This window comes from Rattus norvegicus, chromosome 2 (assembly GCF_021556685.1).
Source record: "Rattus norvegicus strain SHRSP/BbbUtx chromosome 2, alternate assembly SHRSP_T2T, whole genome shotgun sequence".
In the NCBI taxonomy this organism is placed as follows: Eukaryota; Metazoa; Chordata; class Mammalia; order Rodentia; family Muridae; genus Rattus; species Rattus norvegicus.
The window spans coordinates 88003356-88028946 of NC_141535.1; the positions used below are offsets into that span (position 1 = coordinate 88003356).

A 25591-nucleotide genomic window follows, 5' to 3' on the forward strand; every position below is an offset into this window, starting at 1 on the left:
AGCAGATACATATGAGAAAGTTTCCTTGTAATGGCAGGCTAGCAAGGTAAATGCTACCTAGGCCTTAATATTTTACTTACCTCCTAACAACCCTTAGATTAAGAAGAGAAAAAGATGGCAACAGTCCAGGACAAGTTAGTCTGAGCGAGGTGTGGAAATCATCTTCATTGGTGACAGAAGCCCAGGAGGCTGTTAGGAGCCTAATACAGGTGAGGAGGTACCTGCCTGGAGTACCTAAAGGAACTAAATGGTGACAGTTAAGGACAATAAGCTAAATGCACGATAATGGAAACCAAGCTCCTTACCAGAGGAAGACGGAAGTATCGGGTAGAATTAATAATAGGTTAGAAAGCTAAAACTTTACAGCATCCAACTGAACTGTAGGGGTTAGCATGACTGGTGCTTTGAACATATAGTAGCACAGACAGTTGCTGAGTTGTGTTTGTAGAAAAGTGTAACAGACAAGTGATATGCACACAAGGCATATATTGGCCAGCTCTGTCCACTGAGACATAAAGCATCACGCCCCAAGTCTTGGTTTCTACATATTCTTAGCTAAAGGAAGCCAGGGCTTCACAGACACCTGATTGGTTTTAGGGTTGGGAAAGCACAGATGCCAGATGAGTCTACAATATATTGTTACACTAGAAAGAAAGCGGTTGTCAAACAATGCAGGTGAGGGCACATGACAGTTAGCTGAATGCCTGCTTAAAGACCTGAATGGAGCATTAAAGTAGTTACTATATGAATATTAAAATAGTTACTATAAAAAATTCTTTTTTTTTTATTAACTTGAGTATTTCTTATATACATTTCGAGTGTTACTCCCTTTCCCGGTTTCCGGGCAAACATCCCCCTCCCCCCTCCCCTTCCTTATGGGTGTTCCCCTCCCAACCCTCCCCCCATTGCCGCCCTCCCCCCATAGACTAGTTCACTGGGGGTTCAGTCTTAGCAGGACCCAGGGCTTCCCCTTCCACTGGTGCTCTTACTAGGATATTCATTGCTACCTATGGGGTCAGAGTCCAGGGTCAGTCCATGTATAGTCTTTAGGTAGTGGCTTAGTCCCTGGAAGCTCTGGTTGCTTGGCATTGTTGTACTTTTGGGGTCTCGAGCCCCTTCAAGCTCTTCCAGTTCTTTCTCTGATTCCTTCAATAGGGGACCTATTCTCAGTTCAGTGGTTTGCTGCTGGCATTCGCTTCTATATTTGCTGTATTCTGGCTGTGTCTCTCAGGAGCGATCTACATCCGGCTCCTGTCGGTCTGCACTTCTTTGCTTCATCCATCTTGTCTAATTGGGTGGCTGTATATGTATGGGCCACATGTGGGGCAGGCTCTGAATGGGTGTTCCTTCAGTCTCTGTTTTAATCTTTGCCTCTCCCTTCCCTGCCAAGGGTATTCTTTTTCCTCATTTAAAGAAGGAGTGAAGCATTCACATTTTGATCATCCGTCTTGAGTTTCGTTTGTTCTAGGGATCTAGGGTAATTCAAGCATTTGGGCTAATAGCCACTTATCAATGAGTGCATACCATGTATGTCTTTCTGTGATTGGGTTAGCTCACTCAGGATGATATTTTCCAGTTCCAACCATTTGCCTACGAATTTCATAAACTCGTTGTTTTTGATAGCTGAGTAATATTCCATTGTGTAGATGTACCACATTTTCTGTATCCATTCCTCTGTTGAAGGGCATCTGGGTTCTTTCCATTTTCTGGCTATTATAAAAAAGGCTGCGATGAACATAGTGGAGCACGTGTCTCTTTTATATGTTGAGGCATCTTTTGGGTATATGCCCAAGAGAGGTATAGCTGGATCCTCAGGCAGTTCAATGTCCAATTTTCTGAGGAACCTCCAGACTGATTTCCAGAATGGTTTTACCAGTCTGCAATCCCACCAACAATGGAGGAGTGTTCCTCTTTCTCCACATCCTCGCCAGCATCTGCTGTCACCTGAGTTTTTGATCTTAGCCAATCGCACTGGTGTGAGGTGAAATCTCAGGGTTGTTTTGATTTGCATTTCCCTTATGACTAAAGATGTTGAACATTTCTTTAGGTGTTTCTCAGCCATTCGGCATTCCTCAGCTGTGAATTCTTTGTTTAGCTCTGAACCCCATTTTTTAATAGGGTTATTTGTTTCCCTGCGGTCTAACTTCTTGAGTTCTTTGTATATTTTGGAAATAAGGCCTCTATCTGTTGTAGGATTGGTAAAGATCTTTTCCCAATCTGTTGGTTGCCGTTTTGTCCTAACCACAGTGTCCTTTGCCTTACAGAAGCTTTGCAGTTTTATGAGATCCCATTTGTCGATTCTTGATCTTAGAGCATAAGCCATTGGTGTTTTGTTCAGGAAATTTTTTCCAGTGCCCATGTGTTCCAGATGCTTCCCTAGTTTTTCTTCTATTAGTTTGAGTGTGTCTGGTTTGATGTGGAGGTCCTTGATCCACTTGGACTTAAGCTTTGTACAGGGTGATAAGGATGGATCGATCTGCATTCTTCTACATGTTGCCCTCCAGTTGAACCAGCACCATTTGCTGAAAATGCTATCTTTTTTCCATTGGATGGTTTTGGCTCCTTTGTCAAAAATCAAGTGACCATAGGTGTGTGGGTTCATTTCTGGGTCTTCAATTCTATTCCATTGGTCTATCTGTCTGTCTCTGTACCAATACCATGCAGTTTTTATCACTATTGCTCTGTAATACTGCTTGAGTTCAGGGATAGTGATTCCCCCTGAAGTCCTTTTATTGTTGAGGATAGCTTTAGCTATCCTGGGTTTTTTGTTATTCCAGATGAATTTGCAAATTGTTCTGTCTAACTCTTTGAAGAATTGGATTGGTATTTTGATGGGGATTGCATTGAATCTGTAGATTGCTTTTGGTAAAATGGCCATTTTTACCATATTAATCCTGCCAATCCATGAGCATGGGAGATCTTTCCATCTTCTGAGGTCTTCTTCAATTTCTTTCCTCAGTGTCTTGAAGTTCTTATTGTACAGATCTTTTACTTGCTTGGTTAAAGTCACACCGAGGTACTTTATATTATTTGGGTCTATTATGAAGGGTGTCGTTTCCCTAATTTCTTTCTCGGCTTGTTTCTCTTTTGTATAGAGGAAGGCAACTGATTTATTTGAGTTAATTTTATACCCAGCCACTTTGCTGAAGTTGTTTATCAGCTTTAGTAGTTCTCTGGTGGAACTTTTGGGATCACTTAAATATACTATCATGTCATCTGCAAATAGTGATATTTTGACCTCTTCTTTTCCGATCTGTATCCCTTTGATCTCCTTTTGTTGTCTGATTGCTCTGGCTAGAATTTCAAGAACTATATTGAATAAGTAGGGAGAGAGTGGGCAGCCTTGTCTAGTCCCTGATTGTAGTGGGATTGCTTCAAGTTTCTCTCCATTTAGTTTAATGTTAGCAACTGGTTTGCTGTATATGGCTTTTACTATGTTTAGGTATGGGCCTTGAATACCTATTCTTTCCAGGACTTTTATCATGAAGGGGTGTTGAATTTTGTCAAATGCTTTCTCAGCATCTAATGAAATGATCATGTGGTTCTGTTCTTTCAGTTTGTTTATATAATGGATCACGTTGATGGTTTTCCGTATATTAAACCATCCCTGCATGCCTGGGATGAAGCCTACTTGATCATGGTGGATGATTGTTTTGATGTGCTCTTGAATTCGGTTTGCCAGAATTTTATTGAGTATTTTTGCGTCGATATTCATAAGGGAAATTGGTCTGAAGTTCTCTTTCTTTGTTGTGTCTTTGTGTGGTTTAGGTATAAGAGTAATTGTGGCTTCGTAGAAGGAATTCGGTAGGGCTCCATCTGTTTCAATTTTGTGGAATAGTTTGGATAATATTGGTCTGAGGTCTTCTATGAAGGTTTGATAGAATTCTGCACTAAACCCGTCTGGACCTGGGCTCTTTTTGGTTGGGAGACCTTTAATGACTGCTTCTATTTCCTTAGGAGTTATGGGATTGTTTAACTGGTTTATCTGTTCCTGATTTAACTTCGATACCTCGTATCTGTCTAGGAAATTGTCCATTTCCTGAAGATTTTCAAATTTTGTTGAATATAGGTTTTTATAGTAAGATCTGATGATTTTTTGATTGGTTTTAGGGTTGGGAAAGCACAGATGCCAGATGAGTCTACAATATATTGTTACACTAGAAAGAAAGCGGTTGTCAAACAATGCAGGTGAGGGCACATGACAGTTAGCTGAATGCCTGCTTAAAGACCTGAATGGAGCATTAAAGTAGTTACTATATGAATATTAAAATAGTTACTATAAAAAATTCTAATCATAAGATGGTTAAGACAGGAACCCACAATCCCATACTGACATAAACAAGACAACGAATATACAAATTGATAGAGAACAATGTTTTTAGTCGCAAAGGAGTGTAGACAATAGAAGGATGGTACTAACTCAGCATCTTCTAATCCAGTTGAAGACAGGAGGATACACCCCTCTGTGACATAACTAGTGTAGACATTGTAGGCTACTGCCCCTAAGGCAAGAGCAGTGAGTGGCAGGAGACCTTAAACTTTCTCACAAGGTCCTTAGCAACACCTTGCCATTTTTTTTTCAGTTTCCAGGGAAGTTGTCGTCTTTCCCAGTTTTACATCACTCTCTAAAAAATTGTCTTCAATGGATCTGAGATCTCTTATTTTTAGGCAAGAACATGAGCATCATCCTTAATCATCAATGGCAAGGTGATCGAATTTGTGAAATTTTGTGTTGAAACATTCTTTTACTTCTTTGAGATTGTCTATAGCTTTAAGTGCAAATTCCAAATAATTCCACCAATTTTTCTTGGCTGTTCATCCTCTACCATTGTAGTGGACAGAAGATTTAGCTTTAAAGTTGGTAAAGGGTCAGGCAGAAGATAGTTTAGGCTCTCTATGCTCTGTGGTCCCGCTGAAATTCCTCACCGAGCACTGTCATTGGGCAATGAAAGCAGACAATAGTACAACAGCTTGTTTGTGTGTCAATAAAAACTAGCTACCAACACATACATTTAATAGAACACTCATTAGAGTATGTTGTTCTCACATTCATTCTTCTTTTCAAAATGCAAAATTATTTTTGGTGTGTGGGCTGTATAAAAGTGAACACTGGGGCTGGAGAGACGGCTCAGTGGTTAAGAACACTTAACTGCTCTTCCAGAGGTCCTAAGTTCAATTCCAACAAGCACATGGTAGCCCATAACTATCTATAATGGGATCTGATGTCCTCTTCTGGCGTGTCTGATGACAGCTGCAATGTACTCATATACATAAAATAAATCTTTAAAATAAAGTGAACACTGGTTTAGACCTAGTCTTCTTGCTGTAGTTTGTAGATTTTTTTTTAAAAGATAATCTCAGGCCTGGTTACTGTTACATGTCCACCCAGCCATTTTATGATGTTATTACTGTTACAAGGAAACTTCCTCATATGCTGTTACTACTGTTACCAAGAAACTTTCTTATGCCCAAGTTGATTACATATTCTGTTATGTTCTTTGATTTGGTGTTGTAAACCATTGATAGCAGAGGTCACTTAGAACTACCTTGTTTAGTTATCCACGATAAGGCTGGACCTAAAGCAACCTTCCATCAGCACTTTCTGCACATATGTATGAGCTTTTATGGCTTCTGACTTTATAAGCTACCCCTGGGATAGACCCCAGCATAAGAGGGGAACGCCAATATAAGAAGGCATTTGGAATAAAACTTCCATTTTGCATATGGGTCAAAAGTTTTAAGTTCCTGAGATCTCTGTGGAAATTGACATTGTACTTGTCAGAACAAGACATGAGTAACTGGTATCCTGGTTGGCAAGTTAAGACCTGACTACTAGGCAAGGCAAGTCATTCCACCACCGTTGAATAATCTAACCAATGGGAAGAAGGTAAGTATATAACAAATATGTTTTCCTAAGGAAGTCCCCTATCTCTAAATTCTGATTAGTGGAATAACTTGGCACAGATGTTTGTGGATTTTATGCTTGAAAGTTCTGTAATATTCTGGCTAGGGGACACAGTCAGTTCTCAATTCTGATCTGCAGCTCTAATCGATCATTCCTGGGATGAATGCTCAATAAACTATCCCTGTCTGATTGAGATCAGTGTTCATATAGTTTGGAGCAACTCCTGAGCCCCAACAAATACGTTTCTAGACTTTAGAATTATTTCTTTCATAAGTGGCATACTTTTGTGTATTTATTATAGTATTTGCAGACATTACTAAGAATCATTATTCTTGTGCACTTATAATCTAGATTACGGTGACCTCTTGAAGAGAATAAATGTGTTTTACATTCATTTTAGGTTTCACAGAGCTTGGGTGTGGTAGTTTATATATTCTTGCCCAGGGAATAGCACTATTAGGAGGTACGGCCTTTTTGGAGTCGGTGTGGCCTTGTTGGAGAAAGTGTATTACCATGGGGGTGGGGTTTGAAGCTCCATCTAGTTCAGAAGAGACAGTCTGCTCCTGGCTTCCTTTCGATGATGAAGATGAACTCTTAGCTCCTCTAAGCACCATGCCTGCTGTCATGCTTCTTGCCATGATGATAATGTAAGATAGTCCCGATTAAATGTTGTCCTTTGTAAGATTTGCCTTGGCCATGGTGTCTGTTCACAGCAATGGAAACCCTAAGAGTGTTCAGACTATTTTAGAAGAATAAAACCAATCAGGAGAATGAGGCTAAATAGATTAATGGGCTGATTTCAGAGTATCATCAATACAAGGTTGGTTTTGCTCCTTAACAGCTATGACTTTGGTGACCGGTGGTTTTAATGTGTGTTGTCTCTTTTGCCTTACTATCTTTGTTTAACCCTTGAGACGCTTTTAAGATCGTTGCTTCAGAATGGACTTACATGAAGGAAGCCATTGGAAGTCTCAGCAGGAGAACTAAGGTTTTTGAAAGATGTGATGGTCCGTCTTGCCGACTTGATAAGATTTAGAGTCACCATGAAAATGAACCTCTGGGCGTGCCTGTGAAGGCTGCTTTAGATCTGGTTATTTGAGAGTGAAGGCCCACCGTGAATACAGAAAATTCCATTCCCTGGCCTGGACTCAGGTTGTATAAAAAGAGGAAAGGGACTGAGTGGCTGCAGTCTTCCCTCTGCTTCCTGACTGTGGATACTTTCAGGCTCTGCTGTGATTACTTCCCACCACACTGAACTGCAAGCCAAAACTACTCCTTCCTTGAGCTACATTTGTCAGGTATTTTGTTGAAGCAATGAGACAAACAGCTAAAATAGATATGTATGGCATGTATAATTTTAGCCACCTTCAAGGCTGCTAGAAAAATTTCAGGATAGCCAGGTGAGGTAATATGTCCTAGCAACTGGGGAGGACAAGTAAGTAAGCCTGAAAGTTTGATCCAGCCTAGGTTAACAATAGATAGCGGTAATACGATCTTTGCAAATGTTTTTAAAGACTTTAAAAACTCACCAAACATTTTTTCCTAGACTTAATAGATCATCTAGTTCGCAGGGAAAAAATGGCATTTGAGTTAACTTGCTCCTTATCTTTATCATAATAACATCCTATTCTGGTTAAAAAAATGTTCAACGAATGCCTGATCTTTTATCTCTAATAATTGAGGATTGTTCTTCCAGCTATCACTGAACCAAAGGAATCAAAAGATATTGGAATTTTCTGGTTACAATATTTAAACCAGTCATACTGCCAGGCCATATTTCAAAAGTCAGTTGTTTTCTCTTTGTGTTCTTCCCAGTTGGTGTATGAGATGGTGGCTTGAAGCCCTAGTTTCACTTATTCTTTTGAGATACTACTAAGCCCAAGCAGCAGCAGCATCCCCATTAGCTCCAGTTGGAAAGTCCCTAGAGAAGGACTTAATTAAAGTCCTTCTAGGTCTGACAAAAACCATTTAATGGGATAAAAGTGGTTACCCAGAAAGGGTGCTGAGCAAATAATGTCTGAAGTGGGCAACAGCCATCTACATAGGAGGCAGGGGGAAATTAACTTTTTTCTAGTTTGCCTTATTAGCTGATAGAAGTGAACCCAGAAACTGATGTCTCCTTGCCTTGTATAATGCCTCTCTTTTTACCTGTACAACTGTGTTTTGTCCTTGGTATATGTAGCCTTATGTCACCATTTTAAAGTAAAAGTTACAGTCTACAGATTTTAAGAGTATAATGGCATACTTTTCATATGCAATTGCTTTGTTTTCTACAAACATGTCAATAACTTCACATTTAAGGAATGTAATTATGGCCCTCTCATTTGCATCAGTATTTGTACCTCTGGTTTTGCAAATAATTTAATGTTTTTCTATAGGTTTGGTTACTTGTGGCATCACTTTGACACCCTTACAAGGTAGACTTGTACGTTCATTTTTTGCCTTGCTTGGGGTAAGGGGATCTAATCCAAGGGCATATGACATGAGATTCATAGGTATTTATTATTACTATGTTTTAGAACTTCCCCCCAGCAATAGGAAGGCAGAGATAGGTGGATCTCTGTGAGTTGAAGGCCAGCTTGGTATACAGAGATAGCTGGAGGACAGCCAGGACTACACAGAGATACTCAGTCTTGAAAACCAAAGCAAAGAACAACACCCCTGGGGAGGGAAAAGGAGTGGACCTTTCTTTTTTAAAATTTTTATTGGATATTTTATGTATTCACATTTCAAAAGTTATCCCCTTTCCCCCTCCCCACTCCCCCTGTTTTTATGAAGATGTTGCTACTCCCACCCACCCACTCCCACCTCAACACCCTGGCATTCCCCTACACTGGGGAACTAACCTTCACAGGACCAAAGGCTTCTATTTTATTGATGCCAGACAATACCGTTCTCTGCTACATATGTGGCTGGAGATATGGGTCTCTCCATGTGTACTCTTTGGTTAGTGGTTTAGTGCCTTGGAAACTCTGGGGGATCTGGTTGGTTGATGATGTTCTTCCTATGAGGTTGCAAACCCCTTCAACTGGAGTGGACCTTTCAAAAGAAAACAAAATGTGTGTTAACAAGAAATTACATTTCCTTCCAGAATTTATTCTGTGACAAGTATATGATTCATTTTAAAAGTTGACCTTTCTATAAGGAGATGAAGGACTGATTTAGTGGAAGCAGGACTTGAGAAGATGCCAGTTGTGGTGGACTGCTGGAAGTGGCTTAAGCCCTGGCCTCAGTGGGACCTTGCTTGCAGAAGTGGGTAGTATGATTGCATTACTTTGGTATGGAGCAAACAGCAGGAAGAATGCTTCTAAGATACAAGATTACATATAAATGAGAACACTTCATTTATTTAAAACTTGTTTCCCTGTGATGTCTACGAAATAAGTAGAAACATGTGGAAACAGCTACCTGAATAACCTCTTGGAAAATGTTTATAGATTTTTCTGAAACACCCTAACGGAAATGTGCAGAGTTGCAAAGGTGAAGGGGGCTTCGTCCGAATTGTCTCAAACGTTCTTTATTTTGCATATGTATGCAAACACAAACACACTCTATTATGAATGATTTATGTACATCTGATGTGCTGTAGGAAAGTTTCTTGGAATAAGGTGAAAAGGATGTGAACTTTTTCTTTAGTGTATGAACGCCGCCCGCGGTCGTAGCGCCACCTCCTGGACACCGCAGGACCCGCGGCTTGGACAGGTGACACCAAGCATCTGAGGCCGGAAGGTCAGACTTCTCTGGTGAGAAGGCTTTGGCGAGAGTCTTTCTCGCCTTTCGTGGGTCAAACGACGACCACTTGGTCAAAGGCGCTAGATGCAAGCGAGGCGGTGGGTGGAACATGTGGGAGGCTTCTTCCCAAGTACCAGCTTAAACCTGTGGAAAACATCGAGGGGGCGCTAGTAAGCGAATCTCCGCTGAGTTGATTCCTCCTCCCCTTTGAGGACGGCTCCTTCAGAGTGGGCGGGGCCAAGGCGAAAAGGCGGGGCTCCGCTCTGAGGACCTATTGTGAAGGGCGGGGCTGAAAGAACTGGGGGCGTGACCCAGCTCCGGGGGCCCTGCGGTAGGTGGGATTACGGCTGGAAAGAGCTCACTTGATTGGCTCCTCTTCCCGGAACTTCCTGTGTCTTGAGCTTGTGGATGGCATCACTGTGAACGTGCAGTCTCGTGAACTTTGGTGAGCAGCTAATGGTGTTTTTCGGAGCGCTATGGTGAAATGTTTGGGGCCCAGGCAGAGAGTGGTGGGACTACTGGCTGCGACTGCTCCGAAGGCTCTGTTCTCCCAACTTTTAGTTCTCTATCGACTTCTCGTGGGCGATGGAACTACCTGGGTGCCCAGGCCCGAAACCTTGCGGCCACCCCTTGGCAGGGTGTGCCTTCATCAGAATTTTAAAGTAGCAGACTGTTTTCCCTGAACCTGGCTTCAGTTAGGCTGTTGATTTTCTGGAACCTTTCTGTGTTTCCATTTACTAGCGTCGCTCGTCATTCGAGTCTGTAACATTATTAACTTTGTACGCGTCATGTTGATAATCTTTCTGCATGTAAAATCTGGTTGTGTGTACTTACACACCCATTCTTTATTACTTCAGGCTTAGTAAATAATTAGTGAATACTGGATGACAGGGTAGACGGGGGTGGGGGGAGGTGTTAGATAACATAGGTTGAATGGCTTTTTAGTTATTTCTTTTTACTCCTGTAATGTATTTTTCTACTGTTTATTTCTAAGCAGAAAAATATAATTACTGTTAGAGCTCAAAAGTGAGTTGTTTCTATATACATAAAATATATAAAATGTATATATATATTGTATATATGGGGATATATATGCATATTGTATATGCATAGTTTAATTAAATCATAAAACATGCTAGGTTACCTGTCATGCATGGCATTGTATAGTCATTGTATATGCATATTCCTTGTGTGTGCAGCCAAGATATAGTCTGAGCAAAATGGGAAGGGAAGATATGGCAGATTTCAGGCCAGAGTCAAGAGTACCAAGGACATAATAGACCAAGGCATATTGCCCTGTGTACGTTATGACAACCATTGATGTTTTTAATTTCTTTACAATTTCATACTTAATAAAAGTTGCCACTGTGTGTAGTTGACATGTGCAAAAACTAGGGAATCTTTTAGTAAAGAGAAAGCTAAATAAACAGTTTGTGGGCCAGAGTTGCAGCAGAAAAGCAGCCAAAACCATACACTGGAAGTGAAGATAATGGACTTAAGTTGCCTGGCATGATTTTGTTTAAGATCTAATCACAAAAGCAGAAAATTAGCAGTTTTTTGTTCATGAGAGAGGCAATATAACATAATGACCTCTAGTCTAACTTGTATGGCTTTAAATTTTTGCATCGCTTTTTAAATTTGTAAGATGGGGATAATGGTCTTTAACACAAAAGCTTGCTTGTGTGTGTGTGATCGATATCAAGTTCAATCAAGGACTAGGAGTCTCAGACCTGGTGCTAGGGATGCAGGAACGTTTGAGATATGTGTGCCTCATATCTGAAAACCTGGCAAAATGTCTAGGAGTGAAAGACAGGATGTTTGTAACAACTTTTAAAATAATCAGAACTAAGATGGACTTTAAAATTTTAAATTGACTTGTGGTTCAAAATATAAGCAGTTTAACTGAACCCCTTTCTTTTTCTAGACAATGGCCAAGAACAAACTAAAAGGGCAGAAGTCCAGGAATGTATTTCATATAGCCAGCCACAAACCTTTGAAGGCTAAAAACAAGGCAAAACCAGTTACTACTAATCTTAAGAAGGTGAGTATTTAAGCATTCTGATGTGATTGTTTACAAGCAAAATGTAAACTAGCAATGGCATTTTGTTACTTAACCCAGAAGTTCGTAGCCTTTCTTACTAGGCAAGACTTTTTAAAAATATTAAGGTAAATAGCCTCCTTTTTAAAATACAAATTTAGTGTGGTATATCTACACAATGGAATATTATTCAGCTATCAAAAACAATGACTTTATGAAATTCATAGGCAAATGGATAGAACTGGAAAATATCATCCTGAGTGAGGTAACCCAATCACAGAAAAACACACATGGTATGCATTCATTGATAAGTGGATATTAGCCCAAATGCTGGAATTACCCTAGATACACAGAACACATGAAAGAAGGATGACCAAAATGCAGATGCTTTACTCCTTCTTTAAAAGGGGAAGAAGAATACCCTTGGGAGGGAATAGGGAGGCAGAGTTTAGAACAGAGGCAGAAGGAACGCCCATTCAGAGCCTGCCCCACAAGTGGCCCATACATATACAGCCACCCAATTAGACAAGATGGATGAAGCAAAGAAGTGCAGGCTGACAGGAACTGGATGTAGATCTCTCCCAAGAGATACAGCCAGAATACAGCAAATACATAGGCGAATGCCAGCAGCAAACCACTGAACTGAGAACAGGATCCCGTTGAAGGAATCAGAGAAAGGACTGAAAGAGCTTGAAGGGGCTTGAGACCCCATATGAACAACAATGCCAAGCAACCAGAGCTTCCAGGGACTAAGCCATTACCCAAAGACTATACATGGACTGACCCTGGGCTCCAACCTCATAGGTAGCAATGAATAGCCTAGTAAGAGCACCAGTGGAAGGGGAAGCCCTTGGTCCTGCTAAGACTGAACCCCCAGTGAACGTGACTGTTGGGGGGAGGGCGGTAATGGGTGGAGGATGGGGAGGGGAACACCCATATAGAAGGAGAGGGGGGGTTAGGGGGGATATTGACCCGGAAACGGGGAAAGGGAATAACAATCGATATGTAAATAAATACCCAATGTAATAAAGATGAAAAAAAAATTTCTAGTAGAAACACCAAAAATAGATAAATAAATAAATAAAAAATTACAAATTTAGGAGGGAGGGTAAAACCACCTCGTCCCACAACTGCACATATATGAGGTCCTACACATTGCCTACTAAGGTGTATGAGACTATAGACATCACTATTAAGACAGAATGGAGGACAGTTCTTACTAGTTCACTCTGAATAGTAAAGATCTACAATGTAAGCCAGCAGCTTGGTAGCTAGTAGATTGGAATTTAAAAGCCTGTAAAATGAATTTGGTTGAAATACATTTTTTTTTTAATTCTTCAAAATACATGCTTGAGAGATGGCCTAGCATTAAGGACATTTATTGCCTTTTGTAGAGGACTATGGTTTACAATTGACTATAACTCCAGTTTTAGGGATCTGATACCCTTGTCTGGCCTCTGTGGCACCCTTTATGTACATGGTGGACATAAACATAAAACTTATAAGTCTTTATACTTCAAAATATATGAGAAAATTTTTCATTATTAAGTAGATCATACTTTTACAATGTTTCTTAGTTTAAATAATCAGCTTTCTAGGATGTAATAGTTCTAACAACAGTCCATTAAAAACTCACTTTTAGTCAGGCAGTGATGGCACACACCTTTAATCTCAGTACTCGGGAGGCAAAAACAGGCACATCTCTGTGAGTTTAAGGCCAGCTTGTTCTGCAAAGTGAGTTTCAGATCAGCCAGGGCTGTTTAACACAGAGAAAACCTATCTTAAACACTATCCCTCCCCCAACTCCCAAAAACCTGTAAAACCAAAAAAGCTAGATTTTTGTTTCTCTAAAGAACTGGGATATAGTTATTAAAGGAGATTTGTAACTTAACTATAGAGGAAGTAAAAACTGGATGGAATGGTAAGTGTGGAGTTTTCCACAGGGTTGTCTTTGTAGAGTGAAGATGAGTTAATTCAACAGAGCTGGGGAATCCTGGGAATAGCATCTTCTACTAAGAACATTCATCACTCCAAGTGAGGAAAGAATGTAGTCTTTTTAAGGAAGATTACTTTGTTGAACGATGATATACTAGAACTTTTACATAAGCTGATAGGATCAGAGGAAGGGTCTAAGTAGGTAGCCTAGAGTTCATATTTTAGAAAGTAGCTTTTTTAGACTTGATGTAAATGATAGATTAAAATTTGTGATAATGAATTTAGTGAAGCCAGTCAGCCAGTTTTGACTTTAGTTAGCTTAATATCTGAACTCAGAATAGTTCAACTGTTTTTAGTCAGGTTACCAAGAAAATGTCAAGAGATAAAAGAAATGACTATAATGAAGTGATTAAATCCATGCGAGTGAAGAAAGAAGGTAAACTGTGAGGATTGGAAAGTTTTTGAGTGAATGCCTATTGTGACTAGAACAAGTAAACTGAAAGTTAAAGGTCTCATAGGAACAGAGGGTAGAGTCGAATGTAAAAAAGGCCCCACAGCTCAGGACCTTGAGATGAACAATCCATTAGAATAGCTTTGTGAACTCACTAAGCAGTGATATATAGTGGTCAGAATCAATGTTTGAAATTTTCACAAAGCAGCAAATAAGTGTGTTTCTGGGTGACAGTAGTCAGGGAGGAGTATTGGTTATCTCATGAGGATGGTGATACAAAAGGAACCAAAGGCTTTTAAGGAGAAAGTGGTAGCAGTGTTTAATGCACTATTTCTTCTCCATGCTTAGATTCAAGAGGGCTACTGGGGCACCCATCTAGAGAATGTGGTTCAGAAGAGGGCTTAAGAGTTTAGTGTTTGAAGGGATTAAAAGCATTTGATCCAAGTTCCTTATGAGAGTTAACCACCATAGCCAGGACTGGTCACATTAAAAAAAATTAGTCTTTCCTTAATGTGTGTCACATGTCACTTCTGTGTGGGCCTGCAGATCCAGAAGAGGGTATCAGATCCGGTAGAGATGAGTTAGAGATAGTTATGAGCCACAATTTATGAGCCACAACAATGTGGTTACTGAAAACTGAACTTGGTTCCCCTGGACCATCTTTCTAATCCCAGATCATATATTTTAATCTATTTATATATTTAAAATCTTAAGTATGAGGTAAATCTACATGGTTATTAAAAATCCAAACTTTCAACTGTAGTTTTAGTGTGAATTATCAGTTTATTAAAGAATTTATGGTTTTTCAAAAAACATTTTTGTGGGCTGGAGATGGCTCTGTGGTTAAGAGCACTGTCTGCTCTTCCAGAGGTCCTGAGTTCAGTTCCCAGCAACCACATGGTGGCTCACAACCATCTGTAATGAGATCTGATGCCCTCTTCTGGTGTGTCTGAAGATGGCTACAGTGTACTTATATATATATAATAAATTAAAAAAACCTTTGTGTGTCCGTCTGTCTGTGCCACATGCATGACATGCGTAGGAGAAGGGTGTATCTTAGTTGAGAGGATCAAACTCAGGTGGCCTAGCTTGCACAGCAAATGCCTTTACTTACTAAGTCATCTAGGTAGTCCAGTACTTAACTTTTTTATGCTTAACAAGATAAAAAGATGAGAACCTTATATCTTTCATAGTTATGAGACTATGGTTGATTTTTTTTAACAGATAAACATTATGAATCATGAAAAAGTCAACAGAATGAACAGAGCTTTTGTAAATATACAGAAAGAACTTGCAAACTTTTCAAAAAGCCTTTCTCTTAAGTCTGTGCAGAAAGAGCTGGTAAGTAGAAATTAGTTGCTTTCCTGACTGATGCATTGAAGACTATTACTATTGAAGTATAAGTTGTCCTTTTGCTGGGTCACATGCTACAATCAAAGAGGGTCATTAGAGGATGAATTATGGCCTTGCTTTGGAAGCAAGGAGATATATAGCCTCTGTAGACTGAATCTCCAACAGCCACAGAAAAGTTTGCCACAAAACTTTCTTCAAGGTCTCAGTCTAAGAAAACATCTATTTATTCTGATGTTTACTCTTGATACAATGAAAAACAATTGCTTCATTCTAATGTTTACACTATATACAATGATTCTACTCGAATTCCAGTATAGTAATTTTTACTTAGCATTTTGTTCTATGTGGTACATTCAAGTCATATTCAAACATTAAGTCTAAATATGGAATATATTGTATTTCCAAATGTAAACAAGTAAACTAGAGGTATTAAACTAGGTAACAGTTTGTATTCAGGGAGATTTGATCTGCTACTTGGGTGTTTTGTTTTTTACTTCCTTCCTTCCTTTTGATTCTTCAGAAGCACCACGAAAAAGAACCAGCTAACGTTGATGAAGCGACACGACTAATGGCTCAGTTGTAATACAGTGACAGTGTATCACATTTCCCCAAAGACCAATAAATTCAATGTTTCATACAACTTTATTTCTTTAAATCTTGTTAATGTACAGGCATTGGCACATTTTAAAAACAAACTACATAAACAGATCTTTCCTATACTCTAGGAAAGTGGAATGTCAGAATCAACAAACTGATAGACTTAAAGTGCTAAAACAGAAGGCACTTCACAAAATCTGTTCACTCAACAGTGATATCCTTCACTTTATATATGGCAGTGAATGTCTGTTTGAAGGATACATAGAAACAGCTTTGCGGCAGTAAAAACATAAGACAAGTAAGTGATCTTTTGGACAATGTTTTGTTATGATGAACTGAAGCCTGCTGTAACTGTCCTCTAAGAAGAAGCTACAGAATTCAGCACTGAATGAAACTGAGTGTAATCACTGGAGGGGCATGCTGGTGGACAGTTAATTATCCCCCCCTGAAGCAGTCAGAGCCCTTTCAAGTTTTGTGAAGTAAAAGTAAAATGTTAGGAAAACACTTTAGAGTCAGTGAACTAAAAAGGTGTTACATTCATAATTTTAAATACTTAGGTTATTAAGAATTCTAAAATGTTACAGTTAGAGGTAGATAACAGTCCCAAGTTTCCGTGGAATCTAATAATTTAGTATCTGAACATCAAACAGATCACAAACTCCTTCATTATCATCTAAATTAAAGTTGTAGTCATCTGCTGGGGTAGGAGACAGCCGTAAGAGAGGAAACACTGCAAAGGAAAAAGAGTTTCATTATTAGAGTTAGTTTCTACATATGAATTATGATGATTAACAATTTCTCACAGCTTAGTTCAAAAATTTGTACAAAAGCCTAGAGAAATTATTAAACAGTATGCTACAGATAGTTAATTTATAATAATTATTTTATAGATTTCAAAAAGCACCCTGGCTAATTTTAGGCATAGTTCAGTGATTCAGGTGGGCAGCATGAAATTGTCTATGGTGAGAGTACATACAAAACTGCTAATTGTGACACATTCGATTACTCCTGTTCCTGGGTGAATAGTTTTCAATAAAAGTGGTAAGTATTCCTTATGAGTTTTCTCTTAAAATGCAAGTAAATAAAAATTTTAAAAGATTCTCCACTTTACTATAATGTTGAGTCACGTGGCATTTAAACTCTCGTAGTGATATATATCCAATAGTAAAATTGTCAATTTCTTACCGTCAGAAGACATCAGTTCATCAATGATGTCTCCACTAATAGATCCTGTTGGAAACAGAAATGTAATAGGGGCAATTAAATTTCAATGTGATAGTCACATTATTAGTTTAATGGGTGGAATAAAAGTAAAAGTACTAGAACACTACGGAAAGACAAATCACATGATTACCTAACTACTTTCTTGGCATTAACTTTAAACTTCCAAACTGAACATAGAGACGCAAAGCCTCCCCATTGTTCTAAAACCTAGTCTGTGTCACAAGTGTGATATAATCCTATCACTCAACAACACTTCATTTCTCCTGCTCATTTTATCTCTATCTTATACATCAAAACTTAGTTTGCCTCAAGAGTATTTCTCATATCTGCTTATTATTTCTTTTTCCTATCCCGCCTTGGTAGCACACTATTCTAGTCGTAACTGTTCTCTCAACTGCTCTGCTTGCAAATATCTAATTTTCTGTCTCTGAAGCTTCTGAAAGGCTACCTTCTGATTTCCAAAAGTACAGTTTCCAAGTCCCCTACTCCCATGCTCATCACTGTACAACTCTAACTTCTACTTTCCCGTGACAAATCTTAACGGCTTTATTAGCTAGCATTTTCATCTGATACTCAAAATGTCTAATGTGGCCCCAAGACCTTTCTTATATTAAATGACACACAGAAAATACTCAATTCTCTTAATTTTCTGTGGAAGCCAAAGTACCAACTAAGTTTAAGCTAAAGTATATACAGTTTGTTGGCCTTATATATTCCAATTAAAATTATTTAGTACTTTCTTAAAGACTACACTTTCTCTTCTGCAGCTCTTCAACTATACTATAGAAATATGTATAGAAAGACACAAAACATACATAGGCAGCACAAAACTTAAAAACGGACCCGTACCAAAGTAAAATCTTTTTTTTTTTTTTTCTTCTTTTTTTTTTCGGGGCTGGGGATCGAACCCAGGACCTTGTGCTTCCTAGGCAAGCGCTCTACCACTGAGCCAAATCCCCAACCCCAAGTAAAATCTTTCTAGCTTCATTATTATTGATTTGAAATCTTGAAGTGGAAGCAATGAGGTATATCCCATTACTAACCAATTCAAGTTATAATACAGCTTTTTACATCTGCAGTGACATTTGTATTTGCTGAGAAACAAAAGTTCTATACAATCTAAACACTGTAACTGAATTTCTGTAATGTATATATACATACATGTATATGTCTAGCAATATAGAAAGAATATGCCTTAAAATCTTATATCTATTTTAGTGACAGGCATATAGACTATAGATGATACTAAATTAAAACATGGAGTAAGATTATTTTGCCTCAGATATAAGAACCGACAAATTCAGAATAGCTTTTTGAGCTGTTTCATATAATATTCATGTTTTCATGTGAAATATTTACACCAAAGGCTTTCTACCAACCTGAAGATATTTCTGTAGCTGGTGTCTGCTGGAAATTCTGGCTTCTTTCAGAAACATGCTGCTCGGGCAGGTTTTGAGCAGCCATGGTGGATTTCGGTGGAGTCACTGAAGTTGAGGACTGGGAGGAAGGTTGTGTGAGGTCATCAGGTGGGGGGACAGGAAAAACCACCGGCTTAGATGAGTTGGACTCTTTATTTATAAGTAGCACATGGATTGGTCCTGAGTGACTCTTCAGATTTATCTGGTATTTCTTTTGTCCATTCTGTCCCTTTGAAGTTATTGGGTATAAACAAATAAGTATTAATCACAGCTAGCTAACTTGAAAGACTCAATCACCAAGCAATGTCATTAGGATCTAACACCTAAATTCACACAACAAAGTCATTTGGTTGCAACACATGAAAAAAATGACCAAGTAGAATAGGATCCTAAGGTCTGTAAGCCACTTGTGCCTAAATGGTAAACTTTGCTCAAATGGTGATTATCAAAAGAGTAGTTGGAGAATTCTAAACAATTAACCTGTCCCACCCTTTCCCCCTTCCCCTTCTATTTGTTTCCTGCTCCCCGCTTTCATCTTTACTTGATAGTCTTTTACTGTTTTGTCCAGGTTGGCTTCAAACCTCAGTCTCTCACATGCTGGGATGATTACTACAAGGGTACACTGCTATCCATTTCACTGTCTGTGATATTACCTGGTGGTGCTCGTAATGTTCTATAACTTCTCCACATGCACAAACTCCAATCTCTGACTGGTTATCTCAACATCTTGTTGAATTTACAAATTTCACAAACCAAAACCTTTCCACCCATCAAGCAAAAGACAACTGACTTGATTTCCTACATAGATAAAAAAATTTTTTTTTCAAAAAGGTAATTTGCTTCTTGAGGCTTTAACAAATAATAATGTAAATTCCTAAATACTTCAAGATTAGGGGAGAAGGGAAGTACAGATTTAGAGAGTTTTACCAAAGTATTGATGTTCATATTCAGATATCAGTGTTTTTAGATATATATCTTAATAGCAATAACTCAAAAATGTTCATACTCTAATAGTTCTTATTTTGCTCAAAAAATACATTTGTCTCTCTTTAGACAGTAGTTTTTTCTTTTCACTTGTATAACAGCTATGCTACATACCATTTCTGGAATAGGTACTTCCAGCTGTGTACCAGAGGGTGCCTGAATGGCCAACAGTGTATCACCTGGCAAGATAAATAAATACTTAACAACTGTAAGAATGCTGTAGATCAGAAGAGATGGAAGGATGGAAGATCTGAAATCAGAAGTGTAGATTTAGTCCCAGGTTACCAAGTTAGGTGGTACATGTTTTTAATTTTAGCACTTGGTGGGGGCAGGGGGGTTGAAGGCAAGAGAATTACGAATCCCAGGTTAACCTTTGCTAAAGGATGAGTTCTAGGCCACCATGGGCTACTTGAGAATTTATCTAAAGAAACAGAAAGATAAATACAGGTTTGAGGTGTAGCTCATTTGGTAGTGTCAGCCTACTGAAAAAGCCTTGGGTTGGGTTCTGTCCCTAACACCAGATAAGTCAGGGGTCATGCCTGTAATTCCAGTGCAAAGGGGAAGGACCAGGAGGGACCAGAAAGTCATCCTTGGCTACACAGAGTTTGAGGCCAACCTGAGACCCTGTCTTAAAAAACCAACCAGAAACCTAGGCTCGATGACATCAGACTTAATAAAACAAAGGCCGTAACAATAGCCTGCTGCACTCTGCACATTAAATGAAGACATATCAGCTCATAAAGACTCATTCTCAGAATTAGCTGCTATTCTCCCTGAAATTTTTAGATCCTTTCTTTTACTTGGTGTCCTGTACATTCTGAGACTATGCACTCTTTTTGTCTCATATAAATACTGTTTCTTAAAGCAGTTAAACCATTTATAAAAGAGGACATTAGAGACTAGGTATGATAGAGTAAGTGGTTACACTTAAGTGAACTTATTTTGAAGTCACATATTACAGAGTTTTTATGCAATCTCAAATTAGTAAAGCTTTCCCCAAACTTCATTAAAATGCATAAAAACTGTGCTGGTAAAATAGAACAAGCCTTTTTGTATTTCTAACAATCTTTACATTGAAATTCAGCTTGCATTTGAAATGATAACTTGGCCAACTGATTACTCTGGGTGGGCAGTACACATGCTATCCTTTTAGGAAATATGCATAATATAAAGAAGCATAGAGTTTTATTTCACAATTTTGGATGTAGTGTCCTTCACTTTAGTTAATATGTGGCATGGCCACCTCAAGCAGTAAATGTGGAACACAGAAGCTGGAGCAGGATTAGGACTAGGATTATAAAGTAGATTCACCTAACTTTGCTCACTGGGTTTCATGACAATACTTAACGTTTCACATTCCCTGGATCCAGCTTAAGTCTTGTTATTGACTGTGACCTTCAAAGGCTGTGCTAAATCCTATTGATTTAAATTCCTCTTCCATTGGCTGCCCTACCCTCCCACACATGAAATAAAAGCCATAAAAAGAGAAACAGAAGCAACCTATCAGCGCACCTCTGCAGAGAAAGGCAAAAACATCCCCAACTCCTGAAAATACCAACAGGCTGAGTGGGGAATTATCTACAGGTTGTTCAAAGAATATAGCAGGTGGTGGTGGCCATGCCTTTAATCCTAGGAAGCAAATCTCTGAATTAGAGGCCAGCCTGGTCTACACAGAAAAACCCTGTCTCTAATAACCAAAATAAATAAGAATAAAATGATATAAAAACAGGCTCATAGTACTTACCATTAAAGCAACTGCAGATGTCTTCGTGAGTTACATAAGAAAATGTACTGTCATAAGAGTTAAGGAACAGCACATCACTACTTACTATACCTAAATGCCAAAGTGAAATCTGATGAATGAAAAGTGCTGCAACATGGTCAAGCAAATAGAATACAACTCTTTAAATAGCAATTCTGGTTCATGACTTCTGAGGCCTTCTGGGTTATGATAGAAAATGGTTTCTTTCACACACACACACACACACACACACGCGCGCGCGCGCGCACACAGAGAGAGAGAGAGAGAGAGAGAGAGAATGTGAGTGTGTGTGTGTGTGTGTGTGTGTGTGTGTGTGTGTGTGTACACCGAATGGATGGGAAAGAGCATCAACACTGGTGGAGGAGAGCCATGCAGGCTCAACTTTCTTGGGTAACTGTTAGTACACTGAAAGTATGTATCTTTCTCCCCTCACTACAACAGAAAAATGTTAATACACACAACTTAAAAATGACCGTATGTTAAAATACTAGTCTAAGTTATTAGAAAACTATAAATGCTAAGTTCATTTGTAAAACTTAACTGCATACACAGATAACTGACGAGACTAAAACAGCGTATATATGTAACTTATGGAGAAGGATATCTGTTATTAATGGAGTCTTCCATCACGTTTTTGATGCTTTGCTGTAGCCACAACTTCTGCTGGTCAAGTTCTCTTTCCTTCAATTCTAGATCTTCAATTTCAGCTTTAAGACATCTTAATCTATCTATAACTTCTTTAGTATTACAGCCAGCACCTACACCCCTTAAAAGCATTAGAATAAATATCCACAGGATCAGACACCCATTTAATATCATTTACTTTTTGTAGTAATAAAATTGACCCATAGGTTAATCAAAATGAGTTTATACTCTTCTGAGCACTGCCTGCTCTTCCAGAGGACACAGGTTCCACTTCCAGCACCCACATGCCAGCTCACAACTATCCATCAGAAAATCTGGCACCATCACACCGACATATGTGCAGGTAAAATACCTATGCACATTAATAAATAAATCTTGTCAACGCTAATAGTTAAATTTAAAACTCTCCTAGTGTACACTGAGATGCTGGTAAAGTTAACTTCTGGTATTTGGGTAGAATTTTAACAAAGGAAAAAAAAAAAAAAAAAAACTAAGGCCAAAGGAAGTACTTTTAAAAACAAAGTATTTGTCATAAGCAAGCAAACATATCATAGCTAATACATAAAACTGTGGAGAGGGTAAGGAAACATCCAACACATAATGGATAGGGTCAGAGAACTGTCCTGGGGAAGACAGGTTTGGTGTTATTACAGGACTAAAATTGAGCATTCGGGAAAAGGAAGTTTCAAGTTTGATTTTTGTCAGGTACAGTGTTTGAGTAAGGTTTGTGACTTACTTCCACTGGATACTGTTCTTTGATTTTTTTTCAATTAGATCAATTCCTTCTAAGACGTTGGTGATATCATAAATTCTTCGCTTTTGCCTCACAGCCAAAGTATCTGCAGCCTGTTTAGGAAAAAGAGAACAAAGAAAACATAGTTAACATGTCTATATTTTAAAATGAAAGTGTTAACTGTCAAGGTCACAGCATGAGTCTAATCCCAAATCTGACCCACTCAATGTCTTTAGAACAATAGCTAGATATACCTGAAGCACTTCCCAGACTCTGCCAATACCAGAAAAATTACTCTGTCTAAACACTTGCAGATGTTGAAGGGAAGAAAAAAAAATTAAGGTCATAACATGAGGCCCATAAAAATAAGAGAGAATAGTAGTAATTCCTTGTCAATTTATGTACTAAGATGAGGAATAACTACTAGTTTTCAGTCTTTGTCACTTTCTGTTTCATTCTTCAGAAGAATCTCACCAAAAGACAGCCTTATTCTTTATATCTGGGCCTTTTAGCAATTAAGGAACAAGGGGATTCAGAATTATATATACAAATTATGAACCTATTTATTTAATAAGAATTTCTTTTATAAGCTCATAGCAAAACATGCATGAATAATTCCATCCCACCAGCATTAAATTAGTAAGAAATAAAAATCTGTAACATAGTGGTGGTTCTAACAATGCTTTCAGAAAACTTGGTAGTTTTTTCCCTCGAAGTTTAGAAAAGGTCAGAGTAACAAAATATTGAAGCGATGGAAGTCAGGAACTTAACCTTAGAGACTGTTAACATCCAAAAGGAGATCACTGGACACAGGAACATAGGTCATGGAAGAGAGGCCAGAGTTATAAGGGAGACACAAGCTAGACATCATTTGGATTGTCTTCAGGTGACAGACATCTGAGGAGCAGGTGGAATCCACAAGATCCACCTAACATGGGAACAAAGTGTGAAAAATGAAGAGTACCCTGACACTGACACAATGGTCATGCATGCAGGAAGAGTGGAACCAACGGATGTAAGGATGAACATGCATGCACTGCAGTAAGGCAAGTCTCAGAGACAAGCGATTCCCTTGAACACACCTATCTTGTCAGGGGAGGGGGATCTCCTGGAGAAAGTGTAAGAACAACTAGAAAGATAGTATAGACATTGTCTTTCCAGTGTCCTGCTACAACAAGGAACAGAGAGGGCCATAACCACAGGAGTTGTCTGGTCTCTAAGAAGTTGTTTCTTCACTCTTTTAAGTTAGGTGCTATTTCAACTTGTATGCTGATATGGCTAATCTGACAAACAGAGTTAATAACACAAAAGGGAAGAAGGACAGTAACTAAGGAGATTGTTATGAACCTTAGCAACTTGCACAGCATTCACTGGGCTAATACAGTTATTAGTAGACGAAATAGAACAGACATTTCATTTCTACTATGTCTGATTTTCTTATCAGCTTTGGGCTAGAGGGACGGGAGGAGAGGAGAAAGTGAAATAGTGACATAAAATAGTGGACAGTGCAGAAGGAGTACTAGACAGTATTACCGCCCATGTTAAACTTAAGAGTCGGTGCTCTAAGAAAAGGCTGAGAGGTTAAGAGCACCGACTGCTCTTCTAGAGGTCCTGAGTTCAATTCGCAGCAACCACATGGTGGCTCACAACCATCTGTAATGGGATCAGATGCCCTCTTCTGGTGTGTCTGAAGAAGTGACAGTATGTGTGTGTGTGTGTGTGTATATAATTAAAAAAATAAAAATAAAACTGTCATGAATTTGAAGGGGGCCTTAATCTATTAGTTATTTTTCTGATGCTGTGATAGAACACCATGACCAAACCAAGTTAAGGAAGAGTTTATTCTGGTTTATGGGTTCCAAAGGGATATAAGAGAACATCATGGCAGGGAGGAGGCCTGGCAGCAGACAGTAACACTGGCCAGAGCAGAAAGCTGAGGACTCAAATCTTCAAATACAAGCTTAAAGTAAAAAGCACAAACAAGAGTGGCAGAAGGAATTCCTTTCATACTGCCAGCAGTAATACACTTCCTGAGTAGCAAGCACTTAGTGGCAGCAAGCAAGGCCACTCCCCTTAGGCTTCCCAAACAGTGCCACCAACTGAGGTCCAAGTGTTCAAATATTTAAGCCTATAGGGGTCATTCTCATTCAAATTACTACATGTGCCTTCACTGCATTTTTATCCAGCCCTCAAACTGCTCTGGTGTACCAAGGAGGCGGGCAGGGATCGGAATCACCAACCTCATCCCAACTTTTTATACTGTGGCTAGTAAAAAGAGCATCAGGTTTATTTTAAAAAGATTACATTTTCTATACTTGATGGCCAAAAAAACTATAAGAAAGTCACAAAGGTTGCATCTATCACACAACTCAGTTTATAGTAAAAAATACACAAACCCTAAGAGAATCCTTTGGAAGAAAACTATTTCTCCTTTAAATATTAGTTGCTTTATAAGATTACATCTCACAAATGGGAGGCAAATAATGTCTAGAGACAGAATAATATTCAAACTTTGAAAGCTGTTACCAGGTAGGCAGGTGAAATAAACAATAAACAAGGACCAATATGGTAGGATTTAAGTGCCACAATGTTCCATTTAAAGGGGTGTCAGTCACATAAAAATGAGTTAAAACAACTTCCTATATTTCACAGTCTCTACCTGCAAAGCAAGTTCTTTACTCTCTTCTGGGTCACAATAGATAACAAATATGCATTCAATACATGATTGAAATTCAGAAATTTACATTAAGATAAGAGCCAGAATTCAAAATCAAAGTATTCCAACAGCAATGCTGTATAAAATCAAAGAAATTT

At 38.7% G+C, this 25591-nt stretch overlaps 2 protein-coding genes across 8 annotated transcripts in view; one reads left to right on the forward strand and one right to left on the reverse strand.

Moving 5' to 3' along the window:
* Rbis (ribosomal biogenesis factor) lies at positions 1 to 16059 on the forward strand. 6 transcript variants are annotated; one of them, XM_087630498.1, is made up of 4 exons: positions 1 to 209; positions 11562 to 11678; positions 15286 to 15402; positions 15935 to 16059. In XM_087630498.1, exons 2-4 carry the CDS (start codon positions 11565 to 11567, stop codon positions 15995 to 15997), a joined length of 294 nt encoding a protein of 97 aa, XP_087486624.1. In that variant the 5' UTR covers positions 1 to 209; positions 11562 to 11564; the 3' UTR covers positions 15998 to 16059. The 6 variants fall into 6 exon arrangements, with proteins under 6 accessions (XP_087486624.1, XP_087486640.1, XP_087486631.1 ...); XM_087630514.1 differs by lacking the exon at positions 1 to 209 and adding an exon at positions 5783 to 5887; XM_087630505.1 differs by lacking the exon at positions 1 to 209 and adding an exon at positions 10029 to 10416.
* The window catches only part of E2f5 (E2F transcription factor 5), a 15554-nt gene continuing 6000 nt past the window's right edge, over positions 16038 to 25591 (reverse strand). Inside the window, 7 exon segments of one of the 2 annotated variants that reach the window (NM_001398639.1) lie at positions 16038 to 16741; positions 17197 to 17241; positions 18615 to 18882; positions 19752 to 19816; positions 21382 to 21425; positions 22004 to 22165; positions 22781 to 22890. In NM_001398639.1, coding sequence (NP_001385568.1) covers positions 16632 to 16741; positions 17197 to 17241; positions 18615 to 18882; positions 19752 to 19816; positions 21382 to 21425; positions 22004 to 22165; positions 22781 to 22890 — 804 coding nt within the window. In that variant the 3' untranslated portion in view covers positions 16038 to 16631. 2 annotated transcript variants of the gene reach the window in all.

What these genes read in the sequence shown, in the direction of transcription:
- Rbis (XM_087630489.1), top strand. Translation starts at nt 10,114, where the DNA reads ATGGTGAAATGTTTGGGGCCCAGGCAGAGAGTGGTGGGACTACTGGCT. An exon ending in GCCTTCATCAGAATTTTAAA is followed by an intron (nt 10,300 to 11,561) that starts GTAGCAGACTGT and finishes TTCTTTTTCTAG; the next exon opens with ACAATGGCCAAGAACAAACT. An exon ending in AGTCTGTGCAGAAAGAGCTG is followed by an intron (nt 15,403 to 15,934) that starts GTAAGTAGAAAT and finishes TTGATTCTTCAG; the next exon opens with AAGCACCACGAAAAAGAACC.